The sequence below is a fragment of the Crocuta crocuta genome, unplaced genomic scaffold (genome assembly GCF_008692635.1).
Source record: "Crocuta crocuta isolate KB4526 unplaced genomic scaffold, BGI_CrCroc_1.0 scaffold3, whole genome shotgun sequence".
NCBI lineage: Eukaryota > Metazoa > Chordata > Mammalia > Carnivora > Hyaenidae > Crocuta > Crocuta crocuta.
In genome coordinates this window covers 9,219,473-9,246,332 of record NW_027529934.1, presented here as the reverse complement: position 1 = coordinate 9,246,332, position 26,860 = coordinate 9,219,473, and the positions used below count along the sequence as shown (strand labels likewise).

General features: G+C 46.5%; 1 protein-coding gene across 1 annotated transcript in view; it reads left to right on the top strand.

Annotated features, from left to right (window-relative positions):
* Positions 1–18,300: 18,300 nt before the first annotated feature.
* Positions 18,301–26,860, top strand: part of NCF2 (neutrophil cytosolic factor 2) — a 30,572-nt gene continuing 22,012 nt past the window's right edge. The window contains exons 1-2 of the mRNA XM_077763362.1: positions 18,301–18,483; positions 20,366–20,448. Coding sequence (XP_077619488.1) covers positions 18,310–18,483; positions 20,366–20,448 — 257 coding nt within the window. The 5' untranslated portion in view covers positions 18,301–18,309. The remainder of the gene's footprint in view (positions 18,484–20,365; positions 20,449–26,860) is intronic.

Here is a 26,860-nt window from a genome sequence, read left to right as displayed (position 1 = left end):
GGGAACGGAAACATGGAGTAATCAGTTGAGGTGCAGAAACCCCAACTTGGGTGCTTAAATGGTTGGGAAATAGTTTCTAAAGCAAGAGCAATAATGATAACCAATCAAATTCTGGCTCCGGATTTAGCAAACTGGACCCAGAAGAGTGGTTTGAGGTCTAGACAGGTGTTGGAATTTCACACATTATAAGAGGCACTGAAAATCTTATTGAAAACCAGGTGGCTGAAAGCGAGCCAAAAAAGAAAAAGGAATCCCTTTGGTTCACTGAAGATGGCACATTGGAACAGCCAATCTGCGGGAACACTTTAATTTGGAAAGAAGGCAGAATTAATTTGAGTATATGTGTTCAAAGTCCTAAGAATTTAAGCATAAGCCTTTTTCATCTTCTGGAAATGGTGTCTGGCCCACACAATGTAGAGCTTACTTTCCTTGGGCCCAGGGTTGGCCGTGATTGTCTTACCCTAGTTCTTCTTCTTCTTCTTTTTTTTTTTAATTTTTATTTATTTCTAGGAGAGAGAGAGAGAGAGACAGCGTGAGCAGGGGAGGGTCAGAGAGAGAGGAAGTCACAGACTCTGAAACAGGCTCCAGGCTCTGAGCTGGCAGTCAGCACAGAGCCCGACGCGGGGCTCGAACCCACGAACCGCGAGATCATGACCTGAGCGAAAGTCAGATGCTCAACCGACTAAGCCACCCAGGCGCCCCACCCTAGTTCTTCTTGTCTCCAACCACGTGTAATCTTCTTCAGAGCAAAGATCTTGACCTGGTCTTTGTTTACAAGGCCACCACAGTCTGCAGACTGGGGCTTTGCAGTTATGTGAGGACTTAACGAAGTTTGACACCAACACTTCCTTTTCCCAAGTAAAACAACAAGTATGAAGGAAGACTGGTAAGAAAATGATGATAATCGTTTAGAACACCGTGAGCTCCAAGTTACAGCTTTATGAACTTCTGCCCTAACAGAACGAAAGGGGGTTGCTGGACCCTGAATTGCCAGATTTAAAATGCGAACGTTTCACAGCATCAAATGACAATAACAAGGAGCCAATTTATTTTCATCATTTTCCTAGAATTGAGCAGAAAGCCTCTGATTTTTAAAGCTACTTCATGGTCAACTAAACACATCTTTTGTTCCTCAGAACTCTGTCTTGGGGGTGGGGGTAGGAAGCCTTCTGCAAAACGACACTTCCTGTTTGTGGACTGTTTGTTGGGTGCTCTGCCTCAGGCCTGGGAAGTGGGGCCCTGGTGAGTTTCTGGGTTGATAGAGAGCCTCGAGCAGAATCCAGACTAAGCAGTTTTCTGAGGAGTCTCTGTTCCACGCTGGCAAACAGCTCACTGGAGCATCAGCAGATAACATGGATTTTTCCAGAATTAAAATGAAAGCCCCAGGGAGCAAGAATTCACCTGCTTCTTCCCTGGGCATAGAAGTGCCTTCGTTCTCCACGTGACATTGGCTAATGGCTTCAGCTGTCCTATACTTGCAGTTTCACAAATCAGCTCAGGAAGGCTAGGGCTCCCCAAATCCTGATCCCACCAGCGGGGGCCCTGTGCTCCCCTGCCCACCTTTCTGCCAAGGTGCCCCAGCCTGAGCCGGAGAAGAATTCTGGGACTTCTTGGGGTGGCCCTGTGGCATTCAAGAAGTTACCTGAGCCCGGGGCAAGGATGAAGGGGATGCAGGCTGAGCTCCTCGGCAGACACCAGCTCCACAACTGGCCAAAAGACAGCTTATTTAAAGTTTACCTATTTATTTTGAGAGAGAGTCAGCAGGGGAGGCGGAGAGAGTGGGGGAGAGGGAGAATCCCAAGCAGGCTCCACAGGGTCAGCGCAGAGCCTGAAGTGGGGCTCGAACTCACAAATCGTGAGAGCATGACCTGAGCTGAAATCAAGAGTTGGATGCTTAACCACTGAGCCACCCAGGTGCCCTTCAGCCCTTTTTTTTTTTTTAGGTTCTGGTTGTTTTTATATTTTCATATTGATTTACTTTTATAGGAACTTTGTTTGAGGTCACAGGGTGAGGAAACATTTCCAGTTTATTTAAGCTTTTACAAAGTTAGGAGGGTCAAGCTGTGAGCAGAAGGCCCTGGACCACCCTTGTGCTGATGGAAGCCCCCACCTCTCCAGCCCAACCCCTGCGTCCTCCACTGCTGGGGTCTGGCCTTACTCCCGTGGGCCCTCAGTCCCTTCCGGCCCAGCTCTTTCTTACAGAGCTTGCTTCTCTCATAATGATGAGTTTCATACCAAGGAGACTCCATTTTTGATGGCCTAACAGATGACTTCAAAGCAAGAAGTGACAGCTTTTATACCCATGTCAGTGAAGAGGCTTGAGCCTATCAGATCATGGGCGGGGATTTTAGGAGACCTCTAAACGTCAAATCACTCCCTGCCTCAAAGCAGAATGGCACCACTCCTAAAACCAAAGGTCTGTGCTTTTGTTTTTTAATTAAAAAAAAAAAAAAGTTTACAGCTGAAAATCTTTGATGCTCTTTGGATTCTGGGAAAGAAAAAAAAATTGCCAAAGTGTAACCAGAATAGGTGAAGTGCTTCCAAGGTGGCAATTTCCCTTTCCCTCTTCTTTACGGAGCATACACTGTCTCTGGAGACAGCAGACACGGCGTTTAATCCTGATCATCTATGTGCTCTGTAACCTTGAACATGTCATCTAAGCTCAACCCAGCTTCTTTTATGATCAGCGGGTATTTGTAAGGAGTAAATGAAATGATGTACATCAAATGCGTAAAGCTTTCTTGGTTCACAGAAAGAGCTCCGTAGAGAGGAACTGATGTTATAGGTAGTAGCCAGCGAGCCTCCCTTTCCCTCAGGGATCTCCACCCTCTGCGACTACAGCAATTACATCCACAACTGTCCTCAGGGTGAAGCTTGCAAAATATGGACTTGAGCCCATCTTGGGAGAGCCACAGTGGCAAATAGCAACACTGGGAAGGAGAGGTGGTAGGAGAAGGGGCCAGGTGGGTCCTGCTACTTTTTGATGAAGGTCTGAGAACTCAATACTCCCAGCTGGTCATGGGTTTCAGCTCTCTGTTCCTGAACCTTCTCTAAGATAGAGCGGGAATCCAGGTGGACCCTCTCTACTTCTCACTTATGTTCACTTACTAGGGGAGGACTTTCGCTGGTTTGTTGCACGTTATTTCTCTTCCACATCCTTTGGGACCCGTCCACCAACCAAACTTTGTGTTCAGTGGAGAGGAAGTGCGTGTGGAAAAGGTCTGGAAACCATTTGCCTCAGCTCTCCGCCCCTGGCCGCCCCTGGCCACGACCTGAGTCTCTGCTCCCTGACACCAGCCCCTTCTCAGGGATCCCAGCCATTTCATGGCTTATTTGGTGGACTTTGTGGAAATGAGTTGGAGCTTAGCCTAATTTAGCTGTCAGTTTTGTTCAGGAAGAAGACAGCTAGAGCTTACACAGAAGGAGAAGAAAAAGCATTTCGTCAGTGGAAAGGTGTTACTACAGATTGGCCAACGTTTCAGAAAGCCCACTGAACCTGCACGGGGTTCGAGACCAGTGCAAGGAAGACACAGAGGTGAAGGGAGGAGGGCTGCAGTCCAGAGACCCTCGCTCCTCTCCCTATAATACTCCCACCTGTTCAGAACACCACACCCACTACATGTGGGGCTCCCCTTCTTCTTTTTCTTTCTTTCTTTCTTTTTTTTTTTATTTGAGAAAGAGAGAGAGCAGCAGCTGGAGACACCATGGGCTCCTTTATCTTTGATCCCTCCTCAACTTGATCTCCATGTCCAAGACCACATCATCTTTGGCATTTCTTCACACACTTCCTCTTTTCCTGCAGCTGCCTTACCATGATTATTTCTGCCTGTAACATTGCAATAACTTCCTAATACATTTCCCTGCCCTGCTAGGAACCACATCTTCAGCCTACAAAACGCCATATTTCCCCATCTTCCTTCCAGAATTCTGTGCCCCAATGGATAGGGATGGAAGGAGAGGGCAAGAGAGTCCAGAAGGCCCATGGCTGTAAGGAATAGACGTCTCATCTACAGCTTGTAAACAGACAATCCAAAGAGGGAGAGAAGGAAGTATGGAAAACTCTGTTTGGTGGAAAATTGCAATACAGTCTAAAGCAGGAAGTCCTTTTACACAAAAGTGTAAAGGGGAACTTCCATAGCAACAACCTTGGACAGAGGGTCATGAATGCTTCGGCTTTTAATTGCATCTCAGTGTAATAAACTATTCTGCAGAGATTTTATGTGCTAGCAGTTCTAAGGGGGAAATGGCTACAGAGCCAAGAGCAGGCAGATCAGAGGCTGAGAGAAAATTGCTCAGAGCTTGGACAGAGGTGGAATCAAGTATGCAAGTGTCCGGCTGAGGAGGTGGTGCCCAGCGTGCTCTGAGACTTTTGCTCAGATCAGCCTGGAGTAGGAGGGTGGGAATGCCAGAACAGAGGATCAGCACCCCACAAAGCAAACAAAGACTGTTCAGTCTTCTGTCATAAATTTGGAAATCCGAAAGCACCCGCTGCATGCTAGCAGCTGCTTGGCACTTGCATATGGCATTCCATTTCAGTCTCGGGACAAATCAGCAAGTTAGACCTTGTTCTTCTAACCATCGTGCAGAGGAGGAAGTAGAGGCTCTTGAAAACTAGAGTGATTTGTGAAAGTTTGCTTAGACCCAGGATTTGGATCCAGGACTTCTGACTCCATAATGTCTTCTTGGTTAAAACACAGGATGACAGAGGGCCTCAGGTGGTTAAGTGCTTCCATGGAACTCAGGGGCATGCATGGGGACAGAAGTTACTGAGCCACCTCCAAATCCTGACACTTACCAGCCAAGGTTCCCTGGAAAACCGGGGAGAACTTGGAACTAAGCTTCCAAAGGTTCTCCCCCAGAGTGATGCTAGGCACGTCCTCAGTCTGAGGAAGTCAATGATAGATACAGGACTATGACAGAAGGGGTCTGCAGAGGTGCTCCAGGCCACAACAGGCGGCCCAGTTAGCCTCATAGATGGTGCCAATGGAGGGGGTTTTCAGGAGCAATAGAAGACAGCATAACACTAAAAAGGAGGAGACCCTGCATGCCTGACCTTATATACAGGACTGGTTACAGAATTTGCAGAACTTTGTGCAAAATGAAAATGAGAACTCTTGTTCAGCATTATTAAGAATTTCAAAATGGTAGGGGCGATGTAGGTGGCTCAGTTGATTGAGCGTCAGACTTTGGCTCAGATCATGATCTCATGGTTTGTGGGTTCAAGCCCGCATCAGGCTCTTTGCTGTCAGCACAGAACCTGCTTCAGATCCTCTGTCCCCCTCTCTCTCTGCCCCTCTCCAGGTGCTCTCTCTCTCTCTCAAAAATAAACATTAAAACTTTTTTTAATTTTTTAGCCTCATTATATAGTAACTGTGAAATTGGGTTTGGTGTACTAACTACACATTTTTTTCTTTTTTTTTAATATTTTATTTATTTCTGAGAGAGAAAGANTCAGATCCTCTGTCCCCCTCTCTCTCTGCCCCTCCCCAGCTTGCACTTTCTCTCTCAAACATAAATAAGTATTAAAAAAAAAAAAAGAATTTCAAAATGGTGGCAGAGAGAAATAAAATCAACATGGGGATCTTCTTAGCCTAGGGCTTCTAAGCTGCCATTATAGGTTTTTTGTCTGTCTGTTTGTTTGTTTGTCTAGAAGAGGAGCATTGAAAGGGAGAGGTGCTAAGCAGAAGATTCTGACTTCTCTAACTTCCCCCCAATTCACTCCACATAGCTGCATTGTAACAGACACCGTGTACCACGTAAGTACTACGTTCCACACACGTGACTGTATTACTACTATATTATTACTGTATTTTTACTTCAACCTTCCCACATGGAAAATATGAGGACTCAAGAGACTGTAAGACCCACAGCTACCTGGAGGAAAGTCAATACTCAAACCCAGGTTTTTGAGCTCCAAACCTCTCCCCTCTTCTGCACTTTGTCTCCCCCTTCAAACCCCACATAAAATGGAGATTTTAGGAGCTTCAAGATCGGAAGATGGAAGTTCCTACTAGGTCAGCATTTCTCAAATATATATATGTATATGTATATATATACATATATATACATACACACGTGTATGTATACATATATACATGTGTACATATATACATGTATGCTACATGTATATTAACATAGTATATACACATGGATACATATATATATAAAACTTCCAAATTTTTAGTGATATTTTCAATTCACCTATGTTGTAATAGGTGAATTGTATGTTTCTTTCATTAATTTACTTAAAAATTTTAGTGTTGGGGTGCCTGAGTGGTTCTGTCGGTTAAGCATCAGACTTTTTGGCTCAGGTCACAATCTCATGGTTTGTGAGTTTAAGCCCTGCAAAGGGCTCTTTGCTGTCAGCATAAAGCTTGCTTCGGATCCTCTGTCTCCCTCTCTCTCTGCCCCTCTCCAGGTGCTCTCTCTCTCTCTCTCAAAAATAAATAAACATTAAAACTTTTTTTAATTTTTTAGCCTCATTATATAGTAACTGTGAAATTGGGTTTGGTGTACTAACTACACATTTTTTTCTTTTTTTTTAATATTTTATTTATTTCTGAGAGAGAAAGAGAGAGAGCATGAGCAGGGGAGGGTCAGAGTGAGAGGGAGATATAGAATCTGAAACAGGCTCCAGGCTCTGAGCTGTCAGTCAGCACAGAGCCCAATGCGGGGCTCAAACCCACGAACCATGAGATCATGACCTGAGCCGAAGTTGGACGCTTAACCAACTGAGCCACCCAGGCGCCCCACTACACATTTTTGTCTAATACACATTAAAATAAAAAACACTCCCACGTATTCCACTGCTATCAACTTATCTTATGAATATGTTCACAGAAGTGTGAAAGGGCATATATATAAAAACATTCATTGTGACATTGTTATGATAGCATATAATTGGGAACAACCTTCAATAGAAAACTGGTTATATGGAGAGAAAGTACACAGCCATAAACAAAGAAGGAGGAAGCTCTCCAGGCCCTGATAAGGAACTGTTGTTAAGAGAAAGACCAAAGTGCAGAACCAGAACCGTATATCGAATGGTATGTGCAGAAAAGGGGAGGAGGGCTACACCTGCATATGCCTAAAATCTCTTTTGAGAGAAGAATGCCAGTAAACTAATATAAGTGGTTCATATTGGGTAGGAAGAGTCTGGCCATGATGGGAAGAAAATTTTCCATATTTGTTCATTTTGAACCATGTGAATGTCTTATTTATCCAAAAACTTAAGTGAATTAAAATAATACAATTATTATAGTAGAAATGTTTATCTACATACTGCCTAAAATCACCATGTGAGCCATTGATGACATGTGTCCTTATTTGGTGAAATACTGTTCTGATGGGTTCCACTCTGCACCCGAGTGCTCACATACCTGGGTGTGCACTGTCAAGCCTGGGAAAGTCTTGGACAAGGCAGGCCAACCCTAGTGCTAAGAAGGAAGTAGTAAAATCCTATCATTAAGAAAGGCTCTTTAGACTTATGATCTGTTAATGAGGTCCATGTTGCTACTGTCCTGAAGCCCAGGAGAGATTCTGAGCCCCAGAGAAAAGGGATGTGTCCCTTTGTGAAGAATGAGCCATGTCTGCTTTGACAGTTGAGCTGTGACCAGATGAGAAAAGGGACTGAAATAAGGACCTTTCAGACAACCTTTCATCTCAGCCAGGGGTTTTGGGGAAGGAGATGTAAACACCAGCCAGATCGGGATGGGAGACCTAGATGACAGACAATGAGCACTGTGGGTAGAAGATGCATGCAAGTATGTTCTAAGTTAGAAAGTTGGTGTCAGTCTCCTGTGATGATCAACAGAGAGATTACTCAGGGCTCAGTGTGAGCGGTTGAGTCAAGAGCCATCTGACTGCACTTCTGTGTCTAGTTGCACTTTTGTTAATGCAGCCTTACTATTGCACATAATTCTGTTGACTCCTATTGAACTTAGTCAACCCAAATGGTTAGGGTTCTTCTAAGATATTGCTCCTTTTTTAAAATTTTTAAATGTTTATTTATTTTATTTTTGAGAGAAAAAGAGAAACAGAGCATGAGCAAGGGAGCGGCAAAGAGAGAGGGAGACACAGAGCTCAAAGTGGGCTCCAGGCTCCGCACTGTCAGTGCAGAGCCTGATGCGGGGCTTGAACTCACAAACTGTGAGCTGATGACCTGAGCCAAAGTCAGATGCTTAACCAACTGAGCCACCTAGGTGCCCCTCCAAGACATTGTTCTTAAGCATTGTCTTATTCCCATCTTTGGACAGTTAAGTTCTTAAACTCAGGAGTAAATCTTTACATTTATCCCTATCAAATTTCAACATGAAATTTTTGTGAACTAGTGTGAGTCAGGCAATATTTTAGTTCTGATAATGTTATTGTACATGATGACTCTCTCCAAGGTTTGAGTCATTCACAAATCTGATCCAAGTTTATTAAAAGATTAAAGGCAAAAGTTGACACTGATAGTTCAAGAAGGGTCTATGAACATAATATTTGGCCAACTAAATCATGTAAATTGTTATGTCGTAGGGATATCTTGGCCAAATATAGTTCTGATATTTGTATAAGGCACTTTCCCACCAATCAGGAAAGTCTTCTCAAAAAAGGAAGAGTTTCCTTTCACCTGACTTGCTCTTAGTAAACTCAAGCTAGTCCTTAAAGGTCTCAGCTCCTTTTTTGTTTTTAAGTGCCTCTGTTTAATAATCTATATTTTAGAATTCTTCATAGCAATCCACTGACACACCTTTGATGTTTTTAGAATTTAGGCCTTTTGGAAATCTAGAATCACACTTACCCATCCATCCTGACTTTCTAGCCCAGTCTTCACCATGCTTCAGTTAGTGACAAGATTTTTAGGAATCATACTTGCAAAACTTTTCTGTTCCTGGGATTTAGTGAATCTAGACTTGATAACAGAAATGTCTGTAAGCAGCTATCAGCTTTCTCACCATCCTCTGCCTGGGTCTTCACTCTCTGTGTAACTCAGGAGCGAAGTAGGGGCTGAGGAGTTCAGCTTTCTCTTTGACATTTGTTGATGTGACGCCATCTGCACCAAGCAGTGACCCTCCCCGCTCTTCCTCAGACACTAAGGAGCTCTTTGTGTTGTCCCTTGTATTTTCCTGCAGACTCAGCTCACCCCGGGTTTCTACTTCCCCTGTACTCTGACTTTGATCTTTCTGCCCAGCACTGGATTCTTCCTCAGCCAAGAGCCATGTCGTCTATCACCTGTGCATGTCCAGCCTCTTAGAGCGTTCCCAGGGGAGTCCCAGAGCCTCTCCATTTCTTTCATCATTGAGATCCCTGATTGCTATGTGGTTATGTTTGTTGCTGAGAATCTTCCATCTCTCATTAGCAATTGATTGTTTTCAAGTCTTGGGCCAGTGGTGCATGTCTGTTTTTCATTTTTTATTCACCAAATCTCCCTCCTCTTTTTTTTTTTTTTTTGGCATACAACAAAACTACAGCAAACTGAAGCAAACACTGAAACTTATTATAAAAGTCTATAAATGTCTCCTAGAGGCTAAGAGCAAGAATCTGAATGGAGCTCAGGAAATCCTGGAATCAGGGGCTAGAAAGCCACTGAGAGATAGGGTTTCACTATCTCTGCCTTTTGTCTCTGAGTCTCACTGGGCATCTGCTTCATTCTGTTTCTGTGCAGACTGGCTTTCTTTGTTTTCCTGGACCTCATGCCAGAACATCATAGAACCACAGCTCCCAAGTTTATATGTCATGTTTCTGGCGCCCCAAAGAGAAGAGCCTGTTGTCTCTCAGTCCTGAATACCATTCACAGGAGGCAAGGCTTAATGGGTCTAGCCTGTCAGCCACCACAATCCAACCAGCCAGGAATCATGCTGTTCAGGGGTGCGTGAGTGGCTTAGTTGGTTGAGCATCTGACTGTTGATTTGGGGTCAGGTCATGATCTCCTGGTTGTGAGATCAAGTCCCACATTGGGTTCCACGCTGGGAGCTCTGTGCTGGGGCCTCTGCACTGGGGTCTCTGAGCTGGGCTTGGAGCCTGCTTGGGATTCTCTCTTTCCTTCTCCCTCTGCCCCACCTCCATTCATGCTCTCTCGGAAGGAAGGAAGGAAGGAAGGAAGGAAGGAAGGAAGGGAGGAAGGGAGGGAGGGAGNGGGAGAGAAAGAAAGAAAGAAAGAAAGAAAGAAAGAAAGAAAGAAAGAAAGAAAGAAAGAAAGAAAGAAAGAAAGAGATCGTGCTGTTCAAACATGGCCACAGGACCTACTCTCTGCTATGGATTAGACAGGCAATTCCTAGAGAAGTAGGGAGAGGAACACAACCTAATAAGTATCTACTCTTTACTCACATACTCATTCAACAAATATTTATCATATGTCTAGACACTACTTTAGCTGTTAGGGACACTACAGGGAAAGCAAAAGAAAATCTTTAAAAATTCTATTCCACTAAATGTGATGTACATTTCTAACTCTCAGCACACTCCCCTTTTTTGTATTATGAATGGTCCATTTCTACTCCTTCTATATCAGTAACTGTCTTGTTTAGAGCAGCATTTTCCCTTAGATATCCATTGAGTTAGAATCTGCATACTTGAGGGAAATATGCTAAAGAAACACATAAATGAATTATGCAAATACCTGATCCACCTAAAGAGAAAGACCCATGGAGTATTGAGCCAAGGAAGTGAACCCCTGCACACTTGGTGGATGGGTGCTATAAGGAGAAGACACAGGATTGAAAAGGCCAATTGCATCCAAAAAAAGAACGTTACAAGATGTACAGAACCAGAATCAAACCAGATCAGCCATAATTTAAAAAAACCCTTTAGATCAGCACTTACTAAGCTTTTAATGTAAGACATTATGTTCTAGGTTCCGTAGGAAATGTAATGAAATAGAAAGCAAACTTCATGCCTCAAATAGCTTAGAGTTAGCTGAATAGGTAAGGTAAAAAAATAGATAATGTAGGGGCACCTGGATGCCTCAGTCAATTGAGCATCTGACTTTGGCTCAGATCATGATCTCATGTTTCACGGGTTCAAGCCCCACATTGGGCTCTGTGCGGACAGCTCAGAGCCTGGAGTCTGCTTCAGGCTCTGTGTTTCCCTCTCTCTCCCCCCTCCCTCACTCATGCTCTGTCTTTCTCTCTCTTTCTCAAAAAATAAACATTAAAAAATTAAAAAATAAGAAAACAGATAATGTAATAAAGAGTGCTTATGTTTTGGAATTCGATTATATATACTCTCGGAATTCAGAAAAAAATGAAAATTGCCATGATTAACTTAGGTCAAGGAAAGCTTCATGTAGGAGATTAATTTAAGATGGGCCTTTAAGGATGGCAGGATTCATATGTGCAAAAAAAGTCAAAGAACAATTTTATAGTGAGGATCCAGTATATTAACTTGTTCAACTCAGGATTCAGAGCCTCAATTATTATGTGTTCATTCACTCATTCATCAAACTTTTACTGATTGCCTGCTTAAAGAGGTGCTAGAAATTATATGTATAAAGGGTACAAAGATGAAAATGATTCTCATCTCTAAGTGTGCTTATGTGAAGTTTCTTTATTAGAAGAGCCATTATACATGCCCTTATTTTGATGATAGGATGAATATATGTAACCAACCTAACTAAATCATTACAGTGACTTTAAAAGCACCTTCCACAGCATGGTATTTAGCATATATTTTAAGAATCTATCGGGGCACCTGGGTGGCTTAGTCGGTTAAGCGTCCGACTTTCACTTAGGTCATGGTCTCGCGTTTCGTGGGTTCGAGCCCCGCGTCGGGCTCTGTGCTGACTGCCAGCTCAGAGCCTGGAGCCTGTTTCAGAGTCTGTATCTCCCTCTCTCTCTGACCCTCCCCTGCTCACGCTGTCTCTCTCTCTCTCCTAGAAATAAATAAAAATATTTAAAAAAAAAAAGAATCTATCATGTGATAGTTACAGAAGATAGAGTGAAAAAATCAGACATAGGTCCTGTGCTCCTAGAGCTTACAATCTAGTTAGAAGACAGTCATTTAAACAAGAAATTACAATCACGTGTGGTTGAATACACACTAGGAGAAGTAGAGAATAACTAACCTATCTGGTGAGTCAGGTAAGAAAACCAGCACTCTAAGACGATCCCCAATGACCCTTGCCCTCGCGTAACTCCCTCCCCTTCAGTGGTCAGGACCTGTGACTTGCTTCTAACGCAAAGAATATGGCAAAGGTGAAGTGATTTTGAAGAGCTAATTAAGATTCCCAAACAGCTGACTTTAAATTGATCAAAAGAGAGAGCAAGAGAGAAAAAGACCCATGGAGTACTGAGCCAAGAAAGTACTAGAGCCATGGAGTACTGTCCAAGAAAGATGCAAACTGCATCCCTGGCTTTGTGGCTAGGTCACATTTAGTGGATGGGTGCTATGGGGAGAAGACCCAGGATCGAAAAGGCCAATTCCATTCAATTGGGCCTGTCCTAATCAGGCCCTTTACAAGAGGGTCTAGTTGTTAGAGACTCAATGAAGTAGAGATTCTCTTTCCATTTCCACCTTGAAGAAGTAAGTGTCATGTACATGAGAGAGTTTAGAAGAAAATCCTTCCCCAGTCAAGTCTTCAGATGAGAATGTAGCCCAGCCCACACCTTGATCTCAGCTTCATGAGACCCCGAGCAGAGGACCCAGCTGACTCATGGCCACGTTCCACACACATGAAAACACACAGAGTAAATGTGTGTTATTTTAAGCTGTTACATTTGTGGTAATTTGTTATGCAACGATAGAAAACTAATATGATGGTAGATTAGATAGGACAACTTATGATGTGTTCCTGGAGAAAGAAAACTTTTCACACGTAGGCTTTCAACTAGCATTTCTGAACAATGGGACCCATGCTGGGTTTTCTGTATGCTCCCTGTGAAATCCAGGCCAAGTTTATATATAATATAAGCTTGAGTTCTCCCTGCCCACTACCTGAAAGTTTCCTGTGTGGTACTCAGTGTAAATATTCCCTATTAGAGTTAAGGTTATAGAAAGAATATACTTTTCCCTACTGTTATGATTGTATCTCACTTTATACAAATAAGGTGACACTGACAAACTCTATAAAATTATATTTTTCAAATAGGATTCAATTTTCTTAGTTTTTGATTCATTTATCCAATTAGCAAAAGTCTATATAGCACCTACCACATGCCTAGATGTATACTAAGTGTGAATGGAGATGAAGGAAATTAAGACATGGTTCTACCCTTTGAAGAGCTTGAGAGAGAAGTCTGATGTAGTTTTTAAAAAAGTTAAAGAAGAATTAAACACTAAATGCTAAAAGTGGGGATGAGGAGGTAACTGCTGAGTGACAAAGAATAATGAGAAAATCTAGTAAGTTAGATTTCCCAGGCTTCTCCCTCAGAAAAGAAAGCACTGGGAATGTTCTGAACTTCACGCTGAAAGCATGCATTCAACATGAGTTTTGTGACCTGTCAGCCACTCGGACATAAACCCTGCTCATTCTGAATTTTGGAGTAATTTCAAAGATACTGAGCCGAAACTTTGTTATCCAAGCAATGTCTCGGCAAAACTTATTCAAGAAATAATGTTTACTGAACACCTACTATATCAAGTGCTGTGCTAGGAATGCGAATACAATGCTATATCTGTCAGAATCTGTTGTTATTGTTGTTGTTAAAGCTTTTATTTAAGTAATCTATACACACAATGTAGGGCTTAAACTCACAACCCTGAGATCACGAGCCACACACTCTGTCTAAGCCAGCCAGGCTCCCCTCTATCAGAATATTTTAAACTAACAGAAAACCCCATTCAAATGGCTTACACAATAAATATATTTATTATCTCACTAAACAAGAAGTCCCGAGGTAGGTCAGCTCTAAGATGGATTATTTAGGAACTCACCAACATCACTAAAGATCCAGTTTTTTATTTTAGTTTTCCATCCTCCTTTGCTTAAGACTTGAGCTTGAACAGTCATAGCTGGCTCTCCTCATGGTGACAAGAAGGCTGCCACAGTCCAAAGTGCATCTCCACAGCACTGTCTAGGGGAGAAACAGCTACTGTTTCTTCCCATGTGTCTTCTTTTTTTTCACTAAAGAGGAAAAAAAGTCTTTCCCAGAAATCCTTCGCCGACTTCCCCTGATGTCTTATTAACCAGAATTATATCTCAGGCTTGTGCCTAAACCAGTCAGAACTCACTCCCTGGGGCAGTACTTGGGGGCTTATCTTCCCTGGAGCACATGGCTTCAGGAGAGTGGAGACTCGAACAAGCGTGGGGCTCTACAGGACGGAGGAAGGGGAATGAAGAGTGGCTGCAAAGGCCATCTACTAACAGTATCCATAGCTGTTGTAATTAAGGATGGTAGTAATGACTGTGCTCTGGGCCCCAGAAACAACCTCACAGGTGACATGCGGTTGCAGATTGGGACGACGCCGTAACAAGGGGCGCCTGGCGGGCTCAGTCGGCCGAGGGGGCGACTCTTGATCTCAGGGTCGTGCGTTCAGGCCCCACGTTGGGTGTAGAGCTTACTTAAAAAAACAAACCAAACCCAAAAATACACCATGACCAGAGAGACCCGATGGCTGGGAGACACAGGGTGGTCACAGAGAGGTCACAGTCAAGAAGGGCCATTCAGAGGACATGAAAGATGAGTAGGGCCGAGCAGGCAGAGGGCGGGGGGAAGAACGTTCCTGGCAGAGGGATCAGGTGGCCTCTCTCCAGGACAGGGAAGAAATGGGACTGGGGGAGGGGAACGGAGGAGGGAAAACGGCACAGAGAGAGTGTGGGGCGGCCGGCAGGGGGTCCTCTCCGCAGCAGGAAGAGTATGGATTGTATTCTGAGAGCGACGTAAAGGCACTTGAAGGTCTCAACACAGGGGCGTGATGCGATCCCGTGGCAGGAGTATCGCACAGAGTCGTGACACCGAGACTGTTCTTTCCAGGAAGCTATTCTATTCTTACCGGCTCTGCTCACTTGGGTTTGTACCCAAAGAACTGAGCCCCAAACTCCACGTGGCGTGGCTTTTTTAATATATATTTTTTTACTTCTTTGTCTCCCATATATGGTAACACACAAACATGTAGTCTGATTAAGTGGTCTCATGTTACAAGGTCGTGAGGGGTGTTGTCACGGATTCGTGTAGCCAGGTTGCCTTGAGGGCTCTTTTTTTTTTTTTTTGTCCTTAGGGAGGGGACCCTACCACAGTCCGACTTGTGGTTTCAAACACCAGACCGGCTGCAGTGGGGAGAATGGATGGAGGGGACCAGGAGCTGTGAGGACGGACAGATGCTCTGCAACAATAGGGATGGAGGGACCGCGGGCTGAGCTGAGTGTGAACAGCACGGCTGGTGCTCTGGGCCATCCCGGGCCCACCCCCTGGAGCTTACGGTTCAAGGGGCCAAGATGCATGTGCACACACATAACTCTTCTCTGGGGGAGAGTGATTAAGGGTCACGTGGGAGAAGGCGAGCTCACAGTTTGGGGGCTCGATTATTTCCAGGTGGCTTCTGAAGGCAGGTGATCTCTGAGCAGGCGTGATGCAAGGTGGGTCTGCAGGTGCAGACACGAGAGACAGCAGCTTGGGCCAAAGCAAAGAGGCAGGAAATGCAGACCTAGAGGGACGGAAACAAGTGAGGACTTTGTAGGGCTTTGTGAAGGGACAATGTGGAAAATAAGGCTAGGAAAGTCATGGGGGTCAGCTTCAGGAGAATTCTGTGTGGCGGACGAGGATAACAAAATCAAAAAATAAGGAACAACAAAAAAAGTTTAAATAAAATCTAGCTTAGCTGCAAAACCACGTGGTTTTCAGGGCACTGGGGTGGCTCAGTCTGGTTAAGCATCTGACTTCGGCTCAGGTCATGATCTCGCACTTCATGAGTTTGAGCCCTGCGTCGGGGACTGTGCTGACAGCTCAGAGCCTGGAGCCTGCTACCAATTCTGTGTCTCCCTCTCTCTCTGCCCCTCCCCTCCCCCCCTCTCAAAAATAAGTAAACATTAAAAAAAAAATTTTTTTAACCACTTTGTTTTCCTAGGAATAATCAACACACATGCTAATTGAGTTTTGATTATTCACTGGTTGCTGTCACAGTATCTTTCCCATATCACTGCCACCTGCCAGTTATTTGCCAGTGACTTCTAACTTCCTTTTGAGATATCCCTTCATTTATTGAGCATTGGTTCTGGGGGTCCTGGCAGGAGAAGACATGGTCCAGTTCACAGCAGATCTAATTGTTGAGCAGATGAGGAAATAAATTGCAACAAATACAACCTAAGTGTTAGGGAAGAGGTGGTACAAAGGAGGGGAGGGCGCCTGGGTCATTCCGTCGGCTAAGCATCCACCTTCGGTTCAGGTCATGACCTCGAGCCCCGCTTCGAGCTCTGTACTGACAGCTGGGAGCCTGGATCCTGCTTTGGATTCTGTCTCCCTCTCCCTCTCCCTCTTAAAAATAAATAAACATTTAACAAAATTCAAAGGAGGGGGACAAGGCTCTCTACGACCTGGGGTGTGAGGCTAGATTTCAGAGAGGAGGGGACATTTAACTGGACCTTAAGGAAGAGCAGGGGTTTGCCAGGCAAAGAAGTGAGGTGGGAAGGGCTTCCAACCACGGATGTTCTATACAGACACACGCGTGCCTTCTCCGTTCCCACAGTCGGTCCTGTAAGCCCCATGGAAGGTACATTTTTAAAATTTGTTTTCGGGCTGTTTGGGGAAGGTTAGTGACAACCGGTGACTTCTTTCAGTTGCTACAGAAGAGTTGATCCTCATAAACCTACATTTGAACCAATATTAACAAGATGTCGGGATTTGAGTAAGTCAGATTGGTTATACCCTCTGCTCCCAGTTACTCTCCAAGGAGGTTTCATTGATCCTTCCTTTTCCCGGGCAGCCAGGAAGGGATCTTGGAGCTGTTTTTGTGGAGACTAGGAACACATTAGTTACCAATGACCTTCCTCCTGCCTTCAGCTTTTCACAGAAGGATGAGAGAAGTCATAATTCACTGTCGTACCTGGCTCCTTTCTTTTTTTAATTTTTAAATGTCTATTTATTTTTGAGAGAGAGAGAGCGAGAGCTGCGAGGGGCAGAGGGAGAGAGAGGCTCCTAAGCAGGCTCCACACTTCTCAACATAGAGGCCCAACGCAGGGCTCGAACTCCCGAAACAGGAGATCATGACCAGAGCCCAAGTCAGACACTAAACTGACTGATCTGCCTCCTGTTGCTTCTTATTTTTTGTGTAAGAAAAAACACCTGCTGCACAGAATTCCTCCTTTGCAGGAAATCGGCCCCCTCTGAGCTTCCTACGTGTTCATAACAGCTATCTCAGATCCAAGTGAACACCTAAGACAGCCCTGTCTCAGAAATTTGTTAATCGCTTGTTTTCATGCAAGGCCAAAAACAAATCTATCCAGACTATGACGTGATGAGAAAATGAGCAAGGAATTCATTTAAGACTGAAAAGAGGGGCGCCTGGGTGGCTTAGTCGGTTAAGCGTCCGACTTTCGCTTAGGTCATGATCTCGCGGTTCGTGGGTTTGAGCCCCGCGTCGGGCTCTGTGCTGACTGCCAGCTCAGAGCCTGGAGCCTGTTTCAGTCTGTGACGCCCTCTCTCTCTGACCCTCCCCTGCTCACGCTGTCTCTCTCTCTCTCTCTCTCTCTCCTAGAAATAAATTAAAAAAAAAAACAAAACATTAAGACTAAAAAGAATTATCATCCAACACCCTCATCTTTTAAAGTTTTTTAAAAATTATCATTTATTTTGAGAGAGAGAGAGAGAACCAGTTGGGGAGGGGCGTCGGGGGGGGGGGACAAAGTCTGAAGCGTGCTCTGTGCTGACAGCAGAGAGCCTGATGTGGGGCTTGAACCCATGAACTGTGAGATCATGACCTGAGCTGACCTCCAAGGCCTAACTGATTGAGCCATCCAGGTGTCCCCAACACCCTCATTTAACAACAGGCTGGAAATGGAGGCCCAAGCAGGTGCCTCCACTTGTGGAGTTTGCCCTGAGCCTGGGAGCAGAGGCGTGACGGACCAGAAGCTGCCCCGAAGCAGGCGGTGGAAGAGAGAGGAGAGCTGGGAGATGGAGCAGAAGCGTTTTGGGGAAGTGACCCACGGCAGGCAGTATCTGCTGTACTTCCTCTCCTCCACACTCCGCCCCCGCCTGCTCTCCCTCTCTCTTTCCTTTTCTCTCTCATGTCAGGGTTGTGCGTCAGTTGCCAAAGGTGGGGACATTTCCTGAGCCTTTGCAACACTGAGAGGTTGTTTTAAGGGAGGTTGGACCCCATTCTGAGCACCGTGCCAGGAAAGCGAGGGCCTGGGAGCAGCCCTGCTGAGGGAGACACCAGNCTGGCCTGAGCCTGACCATGTCCCTGGCTGAGGCCATCAGCCTCTGGAATGAAGGGGTGCTTGCAGCTGACAAGAAGGACTGGAAGGGAGCCCTGGACGCCTTCACCGCAGTCCAGGACCCCCACTCCAGGATTTGCTTCAACATCGGCTGTGTCTACACAATCCTGGAAAACCTGCCCGAGGCGGAGAAGGTGAGTGGGGCCCCCTCTCCCCTCTCCCAGGGGCCTCCTCTGTGCCTGTGTAATTAGCGGTTCTCAGAAACCCCTCTGGAGCTTTCAAAGAACAAGAGCTGCCCAGGCCCCACCCCCGGGGATCCTGACTGCAGTGGCCTGGGGAGGGGCCTGGGCAGCCTTGGGTTTTAAAAGCTCCCCAGTCCTCTTGGGCTGTGGGCCCAGAGCCCCCAGCTGTGGGGTTTGCTCTCCTTTCTTGTCCATCTAGTAACTTCAAATCGTTCCGGAGTCATTCTTTAACACCTTTATGGAGACTCCCCTAGGTTTGGCTTCTATGAACCCCCGCGGGCCACAGGGTCCCCACCTCCCTGCTTCACGCCCGGTTAGGAGAAAGCCCCTTCTGAGTGTGAGCTTTGTGGCCTGGCGATCAAGAGGAGGGACTGAAAGATAGCTTTCCTCTCAGGTGACAGTTGTGATTAATTTTCCAGGGCACCTCTCTTTAGGATTCTGAGGCTGACGGAAGGAAATCATCCTGTGATTGAGGGATGTCTGCCGAGGGCACGCCGTGGGGCGTCGTGGCATCCTGTTCCAATGTGTTTTCTCTTTCGGATTCCCTAGAATGGGGTTGAGCGTTGTCAGTGCTCACTTTTTGGACTGGTCAGGGTAAGCTGGAGAGGGTTTGGAGTTTGGAAGGAGGAGATCTAGGTTCGAATCCCAGCTCTGCCTCTCTGGAGACCTTGGTCTCTGGCAAGTCATGGAGGCTTCTGGATCTCAGTTTCCTGAGAGGAACAAACTGGATTACGTGAGGCACCAACTATTAAATTCTGTGTCACTTCACACCACGGTGTACATGCTCTCTTCCCCTTTTATGGCCAGTCTTGGCAAGGGGGTATGGACAGACCGCCTCCCCCCAGCACCCTCAGTACGCCAGCTCCTGGTCGTGACCGTGACTGTGGGCAGTGAGTGAGGAGAAAAGACACTTGGAATACCCACACGGCCTGACAAGTTCATGTCAGGTTTAAGGTGGGCAGATGGGAGCGGAGGGGAGGGTCTCGGTCCCCACCTCCTCTCAGAGGCTGAGCGAATAGCATCCCAGATTCCGGTGGCTGCTGGGGACAAGGTGCACATTGTCAGGAGGAGAGACTGGCTGATCATAGCATCTAGTCCGGGCACAGCTGTGCCGGCGGGGGCTCTTTGCTCCTGCCTCGGCGGGGGGGCCCCTGCTGGGGCCGTGTAGGGGCCACTGGTCACCTCCCTGCAGGCTCACCACCGGCCGTCCTCTCGCTGCGTAGATCCATCCTCCTGTTCTTCAGCTCCTGGGCCTCTCATTCTCCGGGCCTTTACTTGGTTTCCTGCTTCCATCCTTACTACTGGCATTTTACGTGCATTCTGGTTATTATTTTGATTGCATAATATTTATTTCCTAAATAAGCATAATACAGTATATAGCATTTTAATCGTTTTCATATTCAATTTTTATTTTAATCCTATCCGTAATCTTGAAAGACAGATACTAACATCTCCATTAAAATTGTTTCTCTGTTTTTTTATTTTATTTTTGAGAGAGAGAGAGAGAGAGAGACAGAGCATGAGCAGGGGAGGGGCAGAGAGAGAGAGAGGGAGACACAGAGTCCGAAGCAGGCTCCAGGCTCTGAGCTGTCAGCAGAGCCTGACGTGGGGCTCGGAACAGAAAGATCATGAGCTGAGCCGAAATTGGCCGCTTAACCGACCGAGCCACCAAGCGCCCCGACATCTCCATTTTACAGAGGCGTCTGACCTCTTGTCACCTTCAAGAAAGACCCCAGTGCTTCTCCTGACCCTTCTTGCCTCTCCCTCTGGGCTCATCTCACACTCCTCACCGCCCGGCTCCTTGGCCCCTTAAGGATCCTTTTTCTCTCCACAGGCCTTCACCCAAAGCATTAACCGAGACAAGCACTTGGCAGTGGCGTACTTCCAAAGAGGGATGCTCTGTTACCGGATGGAGAAGTAAGTGGTTAGTGTTGTGCAAGCTGGGGAGGTTTGCAGAGATGCCCGGACAGGGTCTCGGTGCTGCTGGGCTTGGTGCTTATGAAGTATCTTTCCAGCTTCCATTGGGACGTGAGACTGGACCTTCTCCGGGCAGTTAGGCGATCAGTCAGCATGAGGCAGAAGCCCTCCCCAGGAGAAGAGTTCTACATCAGCTGTGTCTTAGCGCACAATGAGCCTACGTAACACAGGCCTTGCATTCGGCTGGTGTGACGCCCCACCGGCATCCCTGAGGTGTCATAGCTTGGGCAGTGCTGGTGGGAAATATTTTGGCCGTCAAGGGAATACCCGTGATGGTCTACTGCCAGGAGGAGGTTTTGAGTTATCGCATGATGAGGATTATCATGAAACCACCTCAAGACCCCCCTGCATTTCTACAGAATGTGTTTACAAAGGCTTGATTTAATGAAATCTAGTTTGGCCACCAAAATGACAATGCAAACTATTAACATCTGTATAAGGGTGTACTAATCTAGATAAGTAGCCTGTGTATTAATATGGGGAGAAGTCCACAGTAGATGTTAAATTTTAAAACATGGAGGTTAGCATGTATAACACAATTCCATTTCAGTTTCACAGAATGGTCTGGAAGGCCACAGGCCAAAATGTTGGCAGTAGATTTTTCTGGGTTGGTGACATTTTAGGGATTTCCATGATGTTCTATCAGCCTGTCTGTATTTCTGCTATGTTTACAGTCAACACAAAATCATTAGTAAAACACCACATAAGTAGAAAATGAAAGCTAATCTCCGTTTTCACTCCTCACCTCCAAATACTCCCAAAACAGACATACACATAACACAGGAAAAATGTTCTAAGCATCAGTTTAACATGTTTTAGGGGATGGCAAACTTCCATTCGTAGAAATTGTTCCATTAATGGGTACAGGTTCTAGGGAAGGAGAGTTTGGCTCAGCCTGAGGAAGAACTTTCAAGCAGTGAAAATGGTGAAGTCATGGTGTGTGTGTGTGTGTGTGTGTGTGTGTGTGTGTGTGTGTGTGTATACGTTTTCTCAGCAGGTGGGGCAAGGGATTCATGGAGAAGAGGGGAGATGGTAGAGAACATTCAGGTGTTGGGGGATGGCTGGGCTCTCATCCTCGACAATCTTGAAAGGCTTGGATCATAGGATGTATCAGTAACCGCCTAGAAAGCAAGCTGCTGTGCTCAGCTGTTGCTACGGGCAACCACAAGAAGCTCAGAGGGCTTTCAAGATGTAGATGCAATTACCCGAATGAGGAAGGGCTGGAGTGAAGTCTTCCCCAAAATAAAACCATAGACACAGAGGCTATCTAGGGAGAGAAAGCCTGGGATTGAAGGAAGATATATACAAGCATTTACCTTTCGGTGGCATCCTGCTTCTGTCTCCCTTCTTATTCTCTCTCCTTATTCTCCTTCTTGCCCCACCCCCCATCCCTATATTCTCCAGATGGATGGAATAAGCAGGGAGGCCTGAGCACAAATCCTCCAGTTAATCTTAAATCTCAAAAGACGAACTCGAAGGCCATCCTTTAATGAGCTCTAACAGCCTACAATGAAGGCAGACAACTGGCAATGAGAAAAGGCTCCCAGAAGAAATTTCTACACAAAAATGCCCAGAAGTCCCAAAAAAGCTTGGATTTTGAGTGAAGCAGAGATCTTAGAAAGATACAGGAATGAGACCCAAAATTCTATTAGTCTGTGGCTGATAATAGTTAAATCTGGAGGAAAAAAAAAACCTACCAAACTTTATCTTCAATTCAGCAACTATCTACTGAGGAAATGATAGAAATGAGCCACTATTCTGCACCCTGAGCTGCCTCTTCTGCTCAATCTGTAGGCAGTGTCCCTACCTCCCAAGGCTCTGCTCTTGACCCTTTCCCCACTTATCACAATAGCAATGGTTGATAAATGGCAAACTTTATGGGCTATCTTTCCCGAAAAGCACACACAAGCACATGCATACTTCTATGTACAATTTCAGGGCTCTCAGTGTCCCCTGAACATCCGCACATGAACCATTAGGGCTCTCCCCCTCTCTCACGGCACTGACCTCCACCTGTAGCCAGCCAGCTACTAAATCTCTACCTGGGATCAACCCAGCATGTCTCTTTTCCCAAACCTTGTCAAATTCATCTCACAAATATCTCTTAAATCCACCCGTTTTTGTCCATCAGGTTTAGACCCTCATTTTTCACCAGGACTGTGGCAATCCCTTCCAAACAGGTTTCTCATTCCCTCCTCTTATCTTACTTATTCCAGAGTGATCTTTAAAATATAAATGTGATCTGCTTAAAAACTTCCAGTGGGGGGCGCCTAGGTGGCTTGGTTGGTTGAGTGTCTATGACTCTTGGTTTTGGCTCATGTCATGATCCCAGGGTCAGGGTCATGAGATTGAGCCCTGCATCAGGTTCCACATGGAGCATGGAGTCTGCTTAAGATTCTCCCTCTCTCTCTCCCCCCCCCCACCGTGTGCACACATGCTCGCTCACTCTCAAATAATAACTAAAAATCTCCCAGTGGATCCTAGTACTATGGGATAAAGTTCCCTGGCCTGTTCCTATGTGGTCTCGCAGCTGCCCACTTACTCACCCTGCATGCGTTTGCCTGAGCCGCTCAACCACTAGGGCATCAACCACTCTCTTCTGTGCTTTTTTTTTGTTTACTTTTTTTAAAAGTGTATTTATTTGAGAGAGAGCATGTGTGAGAGAGAGACAGGGAGAGTGGGGAAGAGAACCCCAAGCAAGCTCCCCACTGTAAGCACAGAGCCTGATGCAGGTACCAAACCTACAAACTGTGAGATCATGACTTGGGCTGAAACCACGAGTTGGATGTTTAAACTACTGAGCCAGCCAGGTGCAGCCTCTTCTGTGCCTTTTATTTTATTATTTTTTAAATGTTTTATTTCTGAGACAGAGACAGAATGAGCAGGGGAGGGTCAGAGAGACAGGGAGATATAGAATCCGAAAGAGGCTCCAGGCTCTGAGCTGGCTGTCAGCACAGAGCCTGACATGGGGCTCGAACCCATAAACCGTGAGATCATGACCTGAGCCGAAGTCAGATACTTAACCGACTGAGCCACCCAGGCGACCCTCTTCTANATGAGCAGGGGAGGGTCAGAGAGACAGGGAGATACAGAATCCGAAACAGGCTCCAGGCTCTGAGCTGGCTGTCAGCACAGAGCCTGACATGGGGCTCGAACCCATAAACCGTGAGATCATGACCTGAGCCGAGGTCAGATACTTAACCGACTGAGCCACCCAGGCGACCCTCTTCTGTGCCTTTTAAAATAACATCTGTGGAGGCACTGGCTCTTGGTTTCAGCTCAGATCATGATCCTGAGGTTTGTGGGTTCAAGCCTCACACTGGCCTTTGTGATGAGAGTGCAGAGCCTGCTTGGGACTCTCTCTCTGCCCCTCCCCTGCTCACATGCGCGCTCTCTCTCTCTGAAAATAAATAAACTTAAAAAAGAATGAAATAACATCTGTGTACTCTATGAAAGATACTGACTTATATATTTGTTTCCTCCACAACTCTGTAAGTTTATCGAGAGAAGAAATCTTTAGTTATTCACTCTTGTATTTCCATGTCTAATATAGTAGTTAATAAATGTTTATGGAATTAATCAAAAGCAAGCAAAATATATCCTCTGCTTTAAGGAACTTACAAATTAAAAGAGAGAAACAGGTCACGAACACTAATACCTATACCAGAAGGCAGAAAGTGGAAAGTGCCTTATTATTTGGAAATAAGTACTCTGGGGTCCTAGGAAAAATCACTTCTTAATGAGCAGGTTAAGAATTCCTCCAGATTACAATGGGACTTGTTTAGGGTCATATGTTATGTATGCTTCTTGCTCTCCGATTCCCCCACTTTCACGTATTGTTGTGTGGTCTCCCTTCATTATGAAGTTGCAGAGGCCAAAGTTTAAGTGCATCTCCGAGAAGGCAGGCGGTGCCTCAGTGTTGACTACGGACCAGACTGTCAGCTGTCCGCCCCAGCCTGGTCCTTTGGAAGGGAAGGGCAGTTCAGCCCCGGTGCCTTATGAATCTTAGGGCTGTGATAGGAACCGCAAACCCTTTAGATGGAGCGGGCCCACAGCCGCAGCACAACAGATCCTCCCCTGCGTGGAGGTGGCTCATGTTTTGACTTCAGCTCACTAGACTGTCCAGCATCCTGGATACAAGTGCAGGAGCTACAGATCTGGGCTGCCTGGGCGCTGCAGGAACAATCAGGAACGTCAGGGGTCCCTGAGAAACCTTTACCCAGAGCACTACAAAAACCCTTATATAATACATAAGGATATACCTTACATAGTATATAATTATATTTATAAACCCTCGTGGGCTCAGAGCTGGTGAAAAACCACATGAGGTTGCTGTCTTGCTGGCAAGCCCCTCCGGGGGCGGGGGAGGGGGCCTCTGGGTCCAGGGCAGCCAAGGAGCAGGGGTGGGAGTGGGGGTGTCAGTCAGGGTGGGTGTGGAGATGGCCCTCCCACCTGGCCCAGCAGAACCCACAGGAGGCTGCCACCACCTGATCTCCCAGGGGACGCTGGGGGTGCCACATGGCACGGAAGAGAACTCGCGGAGGGTGACGGGCCCCGGCGCAGGGCCCATCCACACATGGGGTGACTGCTCCCAGGGAATCCATGTTGAGCTTATTCAGAGCCTGTGCACAGAGAGGGAGAGAAGTGTGACAAAGCAGATGGCGCCCCAGGGGTGCCACTCCCCTCCGGGTAAACAAGTGGAGGCTGAGCTGAGGCCTGAAGCAGGCAGTTAGGGCCATGCTTTGAAACCAGACATTTAGCAGGGGGCTTCCCCGCCCCATTTTTGTAGCACAACGTGAGCACTTTGAATAATCTGTCAGCTCTTTCTCTCTCTCTCCCTCCCATGGGGTCCACATCTTTAGAACCTGATGGACTGGACGGGAGAATTCTGAAGGTTGTGTTGAACTCGTTCATTACCAGGTAGACACAGGCAGTGTTCCGTCAGAGCGGAAAGGCACCTGCGCGGCCAGCTGGCCAGGGAGGGAGGTGCGTGTGCAGGTGCACGCTGGCAGCACTCCAGGCGTGCCCTCGGAGGTCCTTCCTTCCCCACGCACACGAGCGCCCGGGCCCGGTGGAAATTGCACCTGCCCAAGGAACAGGACACCCGTGTTTCCGCGGGCCCCTCGCTCGGGGCTCTGTGAGTCAGAGCCCATCATGCAGTCTCCCAGCTTAGAAGACAAAGGGATGCTTGCTTCCTCCCCCTTCTCTGTAATGCCTGCAAGAACATGGAAATGACCTGACCTGCTTCTTAAGGAGTGGCTGCGTGCTTTTCATGGCTTTTACCATCATCAGTGTGAACAGCAAGGATGTGGTAGCAAAAGCCATTTTCCTGGCTTAGATCCAGCCTGTCTTCTTCCACTACTCTTATAGACGCGGCTGCTGTGTGAGTTAAGTCAAAGCAAGGGTGCCCGAGTATCTGGCTTCAGCACCAGCCACCCAGGGCACACGCGCCTTGGGGCTGTCAGGCCAGCCCATCCTCGGGGTCGGCCCGAAGCCTGCTGAAGTCACAGTTCCAGCTGCTACAACCATAGGGTTTATCTTCAGATAATACCTAATTCACTGCACTGTGTTCGGCACATAACAAAGGATTGGCATATGAATTTAATTGCCAGAATTTTAGAGCTAAAAGAATAATAATAGCAAATCTACTGAGTGTGCCAAGCACTGTCCTGAGCACATCTCCCTTCATTCCCACAATGGTCCTGGGAGTCAGTGCTTCCACTGTTATCTGTAAAGATAAGCAAACAGACTCAGAGAAATTCAGTAAGTTTCTCTCTGTCACCAGCTCATAAGCTGTAGAGCTAGGACTCCGGTCCCAGCGGTTTTGACTCCAGAAATTAGATCTTGGACCACATCCTAGCCACCTCCGCCTCCTATATGCTCCTCAAACACAGTATGCTCCTGTGTGTAATATGCTTGTGTTCTTTTTATAAGTATTTAAAAAAATTTTTTTAAGTTAATTCATTCATTTTGAGAGAGAAAGCACAAGAGGGGGAGGGGGAGAGAGAGAGGGAGAGAAAATCCCAAGCAGGCTCTGAGTCTGGAGCCCGATGCAGGGCTCGAACCCATAAACTGTGAGATCTTGACCTGAGCTGAAGTCAGACGCTTAACCGACTGAGCCACCCAGGTGCCCCTATGCTCCTATCCTTGATGTGGAGCCTGTGGCCAGGAAGGTGCTTTGCCAGGGTCTCCCGGTTAATAACAGGACTGACAGATCCAGTGCCATGCTCGTGGCCCCGGTCCTGGGTGCCTCCCCGCACCACACGACCAGCCCCCGACCACACTCCAGGCCTGCCTCCAAGGGAGGGTGTGCGCGGCAGCGTCCAGGCCTGACGGCGGCCTCGGCACTTCT